General features: G+C 48.3%; 1 protein-coding gene across 2 annotated transcripts in view; it reads left to right on the top strand.

Moving 5' to 3' along the window:
- Positions 1-10291: 10291 nt before the first annotated feature.
- The window catches only part of FAM124A (family with sequence similarity 124 member A), a 108748-nt gene continuing 107302 nt past the window's right edge, over positions 10292-11737 (top strand). For both annotated transcript variants that reach the window (XM_024126059.3, XM_055089517.1), the window contains exon 1: positions 10292-10471. In XM_024126059.3, the coding sequence (XP_023981827.1) occupies positions 10407-10471 (65 nt within the window). In that variant the 5' untranslated portion in view covers positions 10292-10406. The remainder of the gene's footprint in view (positions 10472-11737) is intronic.

Below are 11737 nucleotides of genomic sequence, written 5' to 3'. Positions count from 1 at the left end.
CCGTGGCATGTGGGATCCTTCCAGACCGGGGCGCGAACCCGGTTCCCCTGCACCGGCAGGCGGACGCACAACCACCGCGCCACCAGGGAAGCCCCGATCCTGATATTTAGCATTAGGTGCAAAACAGCCTAAAACTTTCCACAGCTCACTGACCCACATTCCACCTTTCTAACATAAAGCTGGTGGTTGCACCTTGATCTTTTTGGTTATGCACTGTTGGTTTCTTAAATCACTTAGGACACCATTTGTCAGTGCTCCCAGACTCACAGATAAAATATCACATGCGTTCCCTCCCACCATGAAGCCAAACCCAGAGAAATTTTGAGTCAGTAGCATGAGCCCTCCAAGATCCTCACATCAGGCTTTGCGTGTTTCCTAGGAGACGAAGCTGTGCAGCTAGTTACTATTCCAAAGCACAGGGCCAGATTCCCATCACTATGATATTTTCCATTTTCTATTCAGTTTCTTCCCCAGGAGGAAACTCAGGGGTTATATGGAATTGCGCATTAAGACTTGCTCTTCTGTCAAACATTAATAGGATCACAGAATCATAATTCAGAGGGAGACTGAGGAATTCATGGAATGGTTTCACTCACCATCAGCAGAAGAACGTTTAACGTAACCCTGAGGAACTAAGGAATCCGCATGTTTAAGAGACAGCTCCTTTCCCCTCCATAAGAAATGATTCTACAACCTCCGGCAAACAATTCTCAGTGCTTAGCAACCTCTACCCTGTGAGAATCCTGGGCGACATGGCGTCAACACCCATCACAGTAGGAGATTGCTAGTCAAAGATAGACTGGGAAGAAAATGATCTAATTCACTTACCGAAGATTCAGATATACTATTTTGAATTCCGGAAAATATTATGGAAAAGTGAAAGCACCAAAACACAGCCAGTTCACAATATAATGTTTTCCACATTAGATTACTCATGCCAGGAAGAGTCCAGAGGTGACTTGGGTCAACTCTTGAGGAGTTGTGGGAATTAACCACTGTCACTCAGTGTACCCTTTTTTCATGCTTCTTCCAGTAAATAAATCTCCCAGTGGGATGAAACGTAATTATTTGAACTGTGTCTGCTCTGTTACGTATCTTTGAAAAATTTTTTAGTGTCCTCCAAGGGATTAGAAAAGGCATCAGAACATCCACAATCCATGAGCTCAGTCACCCTTTCAGCAACATTGGTAGAATGCCTACTGTGTACTAGGCTCACTGTTAAGTGCTAGGCATAGAGGCATCTGCTGTAATGACATCCTCTGTCAATCACTGTGATAGACAGCGAAGGTACAATGGTGAGTGGAATCGTCTGGGCTTCATGCAACTTATCATTTAGAGGTGGAAAGGGGGAATGATCAAAGTACCACACAAACAAATACAAAATGACCACTACATTAAGATCCTCTGAAAGCATAAATAGAGGGATCCACCTAATGAGGGAGGAAATAATGATTGAGAGGCAACCTGATGACAAAGTGAACCAAGTGAAAAGTATCCCAGATAGGGAAACTGGCACAGCAAAGGCTCTGTGCCTGGAAAGGAAGTGCAGTTGGTCATTTGAAGAACTAAAAAAGGTCAGTGTAGTCGAGAACAGAGAACGCAGAGAGAACGGCAGTGGGTTGGTGTGGGGTTCAGTGATGACACGTGGGTGGAGGTTTGGTACAGCTCTGCTCTCCATCCTAAGAGCAACGGGAAGCTCTTGTAGTCCTTCAGGCTGTACAGGGGATGCCACAGCCAGATTTGTCTTTCAGGAAGAGCACTCTGGCTACAGTACAGTGACTAAATGAGAGGGGCAGGAATGGATGCAGGGATCCATTTGAAAGATTAGTGTAATAAGCTAGCTTAGAGAGAAGGGAGGAATAGACTAGGGTGATGGCAGTGGAGTTGAAGACAAGAGGAAATTTCAGGGCACATCTAGCAAGCAAAAACAGCAGGACTTGGTGATGAACTGATAAATGGTTAAGGGAAAGGAGAGTTTTCAAGGATGAAACCTCTGGCTTGCATACTAGGATGGATGGTGATACCACTTGCTGAGATGAGAAACAGAGAACAGAGTCGTGGCAGGGTGAGCGGGTAGAGAGGATGGGTATGGCCACCACGAGTTCAGTTTTGTATGACTTTAATTGGAAGTGCCTTTGGGACATCCGAGAAGAGACGTCAAGGAGACAGTAAGATCGACAAGTCTGAGGTACAGAGGAGATGTCGCAGTTAGAGATTCGTATTGGGAGTGTATGTGCATCAGTTGAAATCATGGGTCAAGGGAGAGAGTGCAAAGTAAGAGGAGAAGAGAGCCTAGGCACAGAGTTTGAGGACTCCCGTCCATGAAAACTGTGGAGGAGGCTGCGTGAGAGCCAAAGTAGATGTGACCAGAGAGATGGGAAGCAAACCAGGGAGCGTTATACCATGGGAACCCAGAAAAGAGACTGTCCCAAGAAGAAGGGAGGCGTTAGTGTCTAAGGAATCTGAAGCCTATCTGGAATGGAAGGAAACGGGGATGACAGATCTGGACAATGCTTTCAGGAAATGGGCTGTGTGAAGGAGTGGCAGTTGATGAAAGAGGATGTGAAGTTTAAAAGGGTTTTTTGTTGTTCAACATGAGAGAGGGGACTATTTAAATGTTGATGGGAGAGATCTCAGGAGAGGTTGAAGATACAGCAGAGAGAAACGGCAAGCGGTAGGGCAGTTTCTGAGAAGGACGGATAGGATAGGAGCCTTTAGGTGGAGAGATTTTATTTTATTTTATTTTTTTATTTTTTTTAACATCTTTATTGGAGTATAACTCTTTTACAATGGTGTGTTAGTTTCCGCTTTACAACAAAGTGAATCAGTTATACATATACCTATGTTCCCATATCTCTTGAGGATAGTCATTGTGGGTGTGGACAACCCATGCAATTGCCAGAGCAAGCAGCTGTTGCCAGCATCATGGTCCCAAAGATACTGGCAGTACCCCTTCACATTGCCACCCTGAGGCGGCTAGTCTAGTCAGAGCACTGCCTACCAGTCAACCCAGCAGAGTGCTCATCTGAGCCTGAGGCTTTGTTCAACCCCCTGCCAGTCCCACCAGTAGGGCTACCTTCTCATTCAGTGGCCACGTGGTTTGTAATCCCACAGCACGATAAAGGGCTCTGGACCCCCAGACATAGTTCTGGCAAAAAAGCTAGCAAACAAGGTGAGTACACCAACAGGGTCACATAAAAGGTCCGGGGTTTATGGAGGTAAGGAGGAACCTTTCATCCTGGCTTTGGATTTGAAAAAGTTTATCACATTGTTTTTCAAACTGTCAGGTTGCTTTTTAACTCTTAAATAATCTGGCAGCTGCTTAAGGGCAAGCATTGTGCTTTTTTATTTATGTCCCCAGTGTCTAGCACTATCCGGGATACAGATGATGGGCCAGGAGGACAGGATCCCTCACAGGGGGTAGAAAGAGGATAGAGAGAGAAATGAGACTGGAAAGGGAGCCCGGGTGGAGGATCGGCGCCGGGTTGAGGTGTTGGCCCGTATTCTGTGAGTCGATGGTGGCCGTGAAAGTTCTTAAATCTGCAGACCTATCCAGAGACCTTTAGGGTGGTTCAACTCCGAGATGCATAAATAGAAGTCTTTATGGGGTTAGGGAACAGGTGGGGAGACAGAAACGGGAGCAGGAAGGCTGGGAACATAAATTTGTATCTTGGAGTTTTAAATTGCAGCTGGAGCGGTTGTAAAATGAAGGCATTATTGGGGTGGAAAGGAAGATTGTGAGCCAAATGTCAAAGTCCTCACTGGACCAGGGAAGGGACTAGGAAGTCTGTTATATCAACCCACCAGGAGCAAGGGGACCAGAAGGGGTGGGGAGGAGGTGGAAGGGAAGGCAGAACAGCCTAGACCTCAAAGAAGAAAGGTTTGTGACCTTCCCCTTTCTGTTTGATGAATTCGATTCACTCCTTAAGTCTCAACTTACGTTTTCTATTCTGTGAAACTATCCCATCCCTTCCTCCTCGTTCTTGCCCACCCCGCCCAACCCTGCTCAGGATGTATTGTTCCCTCCCTTCCATCCCTTCCATGGCTCTAACAGCATTTCGAAACTGAACTGCACACACATCTGTCATAACATTAATTACATCGTATTGAGGTTTGCAGTTTACTTGCCTGGATCCCCCAGTAGGCAGGGGGTTCAAGGGCAGGGGGTTGTCTTATTTGAACCAGATCCATCACGATACCCAAGTCAGTATCTTTTGAGGAGAGAGTGAGGGCATGGCATTGGTGTGGAGGCGGGCAGGTGCATTCGGACAGTCAGATACAGATCGTGAAAGAGCTCGTAGAGAGAGAGACTTGGAAGCTGACTGCAGAACAAAATGATGATTAACACCCAACACTTCCCACGTGCAAGGCGCTACCTCCATGTAATAACTTCTCAGTCCTCACAAGCCCTTAGTGTGCCTGTGATACAAACAAGGAAACTGACTCTCAGAGAAGTTACAAAACTTGCCTCAGATCACAAACCTAGTAGGTGATAGCAGGAGAGTCTGACCTCGAGCAGTCTGGTCAGCGTGAAAACTCAGACCTACCCACTACGCATATTGTCCTGCCTCCTACGTGAGACGTCTTCAAAGGCAGTGTCATGGGCTAAATTTTGTACCTGCAAATTCATATATTGGAGCCCTAATCCTCAGTACCCCAGAATGTGACCGGATTTGGAGTTAAGGGCTCTAGGGTAATAAATTAAAATGAGGCCATTAGGGTGGGCCCTAATCCAATCTGACTGGTGTCTTTATAAAAAGAGGAAATTGGGACACACACAAAGACACCAGGGATGTGCACACTGAGGAATGACCACGTGAGGACACAGAGAGAAGGCGGTCGTTTACAAGCCAAGGAGAGAGACCTCAGGAGAAACCACATCTGCCAACACCTGGAGCTTGGACTTCCAGCCTCCAGAACGGTGAGAAAGTAACTTCCTGTTGTGGAAGCCACCCAGTGTGTGGTATTTTGTTATGGCAGCCCTAAGAAACGAAGACAGGCAGAGTGGTGGAAGACTGGCTCACTGAAGCAAAGTGTGAGAAGAGGAAGAGGACAGAGAGCCAACATCCCAAATCTACATCGTTAATATGATAAGTAGGTGACCCGGCCACAATTCCCAGAAGGCATGACTGTCCTCTCAGGGGCCTGGAGGGCAGCGTCCTGAGTCTAGGGTTTCCCCGTGTTTGTAAATTTCCACAGCACTTTTCCAGAGGTCTTTCACATTCCCATCTCATTTTTCACCCACCACCTGACAGTTGGAGGGGTAACCATGGGCACGGTGTGGGATGTCTGGCCTTGGACTCCAGATCTACCCGGTAAACTGCAGGCTGAGAGCTCTTGCGGAGGCTCCAAGGCAGGACCACTATCTTTGCTCTCCCCTATCCATGCGGAGTCATTTATATTTTAATAAGATTATTTTCCAACTCAACAGTTTATCTTTAGTTTCATGTATCCCTTTGCCATCTGGTCCCCTTATGCTTGCCTGTAAGGCTAGTGGCTTTCTTTGTCTAAGTAGACTTGTCAATAGCTTATAATTTTTCTTGTCATGATCATAATATTTATTTTTCACATCAGACAAACTCTTCTGGAGACTTGGAAGAAAGAGATTTATTTTTTCATGTCTCTCTTTAACCTGAATTTTTTATTTCTGGGTTACTTCCCCAACCAGGGATCAAACCCGCACCCCCTGCAGCGAAGGCCTGGAGTCTTAAACGCTGGACCACCAGGGAAGTCCCAGAAATGTATTTCTTAAAATAAAGAATTAAATAAAACTGAATGAACAAAAGTTCTCAAACTCTACTGGATACCCTAAATTAGTGTATTAGATCAGGCTGGTCTTACAACAAATGGTCCAGAAGATTTAGACTCATGCAGTGAAGTGGCCTAACTTCCCTCTAACTTGAAACTCAAAGCCAAGCAAATCCCATGCCCAGGAGATTTTTATTTTTATCTGTTTTCAATCTCTAGCCTTTAAATTTCTTATCTTAAAACTACTTACCTTCTATTGTTTAAAACCTTTGGCGTCCTCCCAATTACTTTTGGCCTCCTTGATTACTAATCTATCTCTTTCACTGGCAAAATCAAAGCTCTCTACCATCAGATTATTTTGAGTTTTTCCTCCAGTAATGGTGTCAGGTACCCGGTAGGGCTTCCTCTAAGGAAGCTCAGCTTGGTGGGAGGGCCAGCCCTGCCCGTGGGGTCTGGAGCAAGATAAATTGCCCTCTCCTTACCTCAAAAGTTCCATGAGGCCAGCCACTGCCTCTGACTTGTTCCCCTATGTGTCCCTGACACCCAGCCAATGCCTGGCGCACAATGAGTGCTTAACAAATAAATAGACGGATGGTCTTGTTTTCTAATACACCACCCCATGCTACAACATCCACAGAGGCTGAAACGGTATTCTAGGTGAAATACAACACGAGAGTGTGTTCAGATCTGTCTGAGAAAAAGTGGTAAAAAAAAATCAGTGACATCTTGTAATCATATGCTTCGCGGCTTCTAGAGGGCTTCACATTTCCTCTGCGATTTATGCCAAGAACCCCATTTTAAGGACAATGGAAGCCCCACAGGTTTGTGTGAGGACTAAAGAGATTGTGCGCATAAGGCCCCTATCACAATGCCTGACTTGTAGTGAGAGCTTCTAAAACAGCTTATGATCTACCCTGTTTCTCTAGTGACCTGTCGGATTCTGGTCAGAAATCAGCTTTCATTTTTCCTGGCCTATTACACCCTACCTCAGTGTTCCTCCCATTCTCATGTTGATGGGAACATCTTTAAGGAGGAGGGCAGGGCGTTCTAAGCAGACCTCCTCTGCCCCCATCTTACAGCGGGGAGGGGGAGGGCGTTGCTTCCCCCCGACAGTTAAAGTGATCAACGTTAAATAGCTGGAAGTAGAGCCCAGGAACCATGTAAAGGTTGTGGGCAAAATACCCTACTGCGATCGCTACAAGGTCCTTGTGCATATTACCCGTTGACAGCTCTTTTACCAAAAAAATAACAAAGTGAGGCTCCTAAGACCCAAAAACTTAAGCGGGAGCCCAGGCATAGCTGGATACGGGTGCTCAGAGGGACAGTAAGACTGATCAGAATTTTTCTCTTCCCGATAGTAAATGCATCACTGAGTCACCATCTGAGGCTGTGCCAATAATAAATAACACTTGTGTCCCCTGCAGTTGAGGGGACCTGAATCAATGTATCATTTGAGATGCGGTCCAGGTTTTTGTCTGGTCTGACCTTTCTCTGGATATTTGAGAAAGACTGAAATAATTTAAGCAGCATCTCATTTTCTAAGGGCCATGCTAATTTCACTGTTTCTTCTCTGCTCTTTTTCTTAGTGTTGCCTTCCTGAGGGTGTAACTGGCCCACCTATAGCCTTCCTGGCAGATGACAAGGACTCCATCCACATTAAATGGGTCACCCGGCTCCCCGACTCACTCACTGGGTGGCCTGGGGCAAGGTCCTTGAACTCACTGGGGTTTAGTTTCCTCGACTGTAAAGTGGAAAAATAAACCTATTTCATAGACCTTTGTGCAGGATTAAATGAGGTGACAAATATGAATTGTCCCTACACAGAATAGACAAAGGTAGGTTCCCTCGTGGCTGTAAGGATAACAAGGTAGCAGAATGTTCATTGGACTTACCTATTTGGCCACTTTTATCACTCCCTTTAATCTGGTCTCACGGACACTGTATTTGTCCTGCTACTTTTCAAATAGGCTATAATGGTCTATTGATTTCGGGGAGATGTTACATGTATATAGAACTGCCTCACTATCATCTTTGCCATTTTGTGTCCTTCTGGTCCCCCAGCTTTCCTTCCGTCCCTCTCTAATCAAATGCTCAGTGCCCTGTCCTGCCACACACTTGCTGGTCTCCGCACTGGGAAAGCTCTCCTCACTAAGCCCCTCCACGCTGGGGCTGCTTCCCTTTCATTCACTCAACAAATATTTATTGCTCAAAGGACTATTCCAGGTGCTGGGAATACAGCAGTGAACAAAACAGAGTCCCTGCTCTACTGGAGCTGGCATTCCATGGATAGGATTGGGGAAGAAAGAACAGGTAATTAGTCAACAAACCCATCATATGTTACATGCTGGCAGAGTTATAAGAAAGAGCAGAGCAGGATAAGGGATACTGTGATGTAGGTTTAGTTGGGAAGGGCTCTCTGATGAGGGGCCATTTGAACAGACTCCTGAAAGACATGTGGCAGGAGCCTTGCAGAAAATCTGGGAGAAATTATTCCAGGGAGAAGAAAAGGCAAGTGCAAAGGCCCTGAGGCAGAAGAGGGCTAAATATGCCTTCCCAAGAGAGCGTTGCCTGACATTCCAACTTGAATTACATTCGCTCTCAGGGCACACTGTTCTTTTCTTCATAGCATTCATCTCCACTGATGTTTTATATATATTTTAATATATACTTGTTTAATAAGTCTCCCTCTCCTGATTATAAGCTCAGTGAGGGCAGGGATCATATCTCTTGCTGTTTTCCCTTATTTGTATATCCAGAATTCAGCCTCCCGTCTGGTATTTAGTTATCAACTGCATGGATAAATTTAAGATGGTCATTAATGACGTTGTGCTTTAAATCTCTCACAACATTCCTTTTGCCTCATCTGAGAATTTTCTTTTAGGAATTGGTACACGGGGTGGGTGGGGGGGGAGTCTCCTTTGAACTGGCATGCTTTCTTTCAGCTCATGAGCACAAATTGAGTATAATATATCCACTTCTGTTTTGTGTGCAAGGAATTTTATGCTCAGTAAGGACAATTCAGTTAAGATTTGGGGTTGGCATATTTACCTGTGTTTTTTCTTGATGATGAGTTTACATGTCTATTCTTCTTTTGTTTAGTTGGATTTCTCTTTTATGTAATTTAATTAAGATAAGAATCAAAAGGAGTGACATTTAGGTAAGTAGGAAGGAAGAACAGAGGGAGGGGAGAGAGAGAAAGGAAAGACAATGGATTCCCCTTCAGTGATACCACTTGTCACTGCTTTGCAAATTGAGACTGGGAATGTAGCTAGCTCATGCTTTAAAAGTAATGATAGCTGCCTGGTACTAGTGCTTAGCATGTATCAGGACCAGTGCTACGTATTTTTATGTATGATCTCATTAAATTCACAACAGGCTATAGGGTAGATATCAATAGTCCCATCTTACAGATAAGTAAATAAAGGCTCAAAGGGGTTAAATAACTTGCTTTAAAACAGAAGAAAGAAGAAATGAGTGCCTTCCAATGGCTTGGACAGGGCTGTCAGAATTAAATCCAAATTGTTTTGATCCTCCCTGCCCCCAAGTTCCATCCAGCCTCACCCTACTAAGAGGAGGTGAGGCCATCCAATAGTGATCATTAACTCACCCCAGGTGCTGAATGGGGTACTTTACGAACATCCATTATCCCCTTACAACAACAAGCCCTGAATGCAGGTGCCTGCAATGGTCTTTACTTTTAAAGGCTTTTTTTAAACTAGCAAAAGAATGCATGACACCAATTGTAAACTGGCAAGTTGGTGTTGGGAAGCCACTTAGACCTGTGCTAAGAAAGGTGATAATGAATTCAGTGTTGGCAATTCTGAGGGAACTGTACGAAAACACCTAGATGTTCTAACTGGTCCAGAAGTAGAACTGATTCCTCCTCGCTTTCACCGTGCGGCCGGCGGTTTCTCAGTGGGACTCGCGACGCTGGGGATGAGGAACCTCCGGGCAATCCCTAGGATTGTGAATTCTGGGACTGTGGGCCCAGGGGAGAGGGACGGCTCACTCACACATCACACGCGGTCACAAAGCACAGACGGGAACACGCGGTCAGCAGACACCCAGAAGCGTGCACCTACAAATACATACCTACCCACAGCAAACCACAAAGACAAGTGCGCACGACCACACAGACCTCGCCCACTCATGCATTTACACCACTCATAGGCGCGCAACCCGCGGGCTCACGCAAGCTCGCGCACAGACTCACAGCCGGAGCACACACCCTCTTGCGCGCGCGCCTACCGTCGCGCACATGCACACACTTCCTTGCGCGCCCACATACTCTGCACACATCCCCCCACGCGCGCTCACACCGCGTGCACACGCCCTCTTGCGTACGCACATACCCTGGCTCACGTGCACACCCCCGCGCGCACACGCGCTCCGTGCACGCACCCTCTTGCGCGCGCACACGCTCGCACGGCCGCGCGGCGAGGGGCGGGGCGGGAACAGTCCCGGGGGCCTGGCTGGGCGCGGCCAGGAGAGGGCGCGGCGCGGGGTGGCTCCTGAGTTGTTTGCCGGAGCCCGGGCCGTGAGACGCTCAGAGGGAGCCCAGCCAGCTCGGGCTGGTCCGGGCTGCGCTGGGCGGCCCGGAGGGAGCGCGTCCCGGGTCACGCCGGCGCCCGCGAGCGGAGCGCGGCGGGGAACGCGCCATGGACCCCAAGGCGGGTAGCGGCGAGGAGGATGACTGCGTGGACTCGGGCGCAGAGACCGGAGGGTGAGCGGCGCGGACCGGGCCGGGCAGTGGGCGGGGGCCACTCTCCGAGTTGCGCGGCGGCTCCTCCCGGCCCGGGACCTTCCTGGACCCCGCGCCGGAGTCGCTTCGGCGGGACGCGGCTGCAGGGACTGCTGCTCCTGCCGGGTCCCCTGGGGAAACCGGAGGGGCTGTGGCGAGCCCGCTCTCTGCTGGGCCGGCCCTGAGGGCAGAGCGGCGGGGTCCGTGGCTGCCCTGGTTAGGGCGGGCCCCACCCTGGAAGGCAGAAAAGTGGAAGGACTCAAGGTTCAGAGTAACCCCACGCAGCCCACACCACCCCAGCCCCTCTTGCCCTCAGTCATCACTGAGCTGATGTGGAGTGCCGGGCAAATGCAGTGTCCCCTTGTATCACCGTTAGAGAGACAAGAGATGCTCTCGCACTTGTTTCCACCTTCCGCGAGGACTTTCTTATTGTAGCTCCGGAACCCCCTGGAGTCCAGGATGGGGGTCTGGGGAGGGGGAGAAAAGGTAAAGAGGGTAGGACACGTGAGACCTAAAAGTCTTTCAGAAGTCTTCAAAGAGGATGGCGTTTTTCATTTTATGGCTTTATTGTGCTTGCCAAGACGCCCTCCCCAACGCCTCCACTGCCCCGCCGAACTTCCTCACTCCTGAGCGCACCTGTCCCAGCTGGAGCCGCTTGCCTTGGGCACAGGTGGGATGAAGATGGTGCTATGATCTAGCCTTGCTTATTTTTAAAAATGTCCTCTTCTCTTCGGCGGACTCGAACAATTAGTCCAAACCTTTGGAGACTAATTAACCCTCTCCGAACCACACTGTTTTCCTGAGTGGGACAAAAGACTAAATGTCTTTTAGGAGACGAACGTCATTGTAAAGGCTTCCACCCAGCCCCTGTCTCTAGAGGACTTCCCGGTGCAGAGTCAGCGCTACATCCAGGATGCGGGGACCGACCCAGAGGAGAGGGTGTCTTTGCCTCTCTGCAGTAACCCAGGGGGAGGGCTGGAGCTGCCCAGGACACAGAAAGCCTCATTCCAGGAAGGCTGGGGAGATTTAGACATAGATCTCAGGATTTGGCAACCCTGTGAGGAGAGGAAGAGAGTCCAGGCCCAGAATGGACCTAGGGTCACACCTGACCCGGAGAAAGGCTCCCTAGGCAGCCCCCGCCTGCCTGCCCAACCCCACCCTTCCTTACAGCTTCTATCCACTGGAGCCCAAATCCGGGACTTTACTGCCCCAAAACATTTACCCTGCAATGGGCTTTCCCTGTTATCC

The sequence above is a fragment of the Physeter macrocephalus genome, chromosome 13 (assembly GCF_002837175.3).
Source record: "Physeter macrocephalus isolate SW-GA chromosome 13, ASM283717v5, whole genome shotgun sequence".
Lineage (NCBI taxonomy): Eukaryota > Metazoa > Chordata > Mammalia > Artiodactyla > Physeteridae > Physeter > Physeter macrocephalus.
Note: the sequence above shows the minus strand (reverse complement) of the source record. Positions and strands in the feature narration are given on the sequence as shown.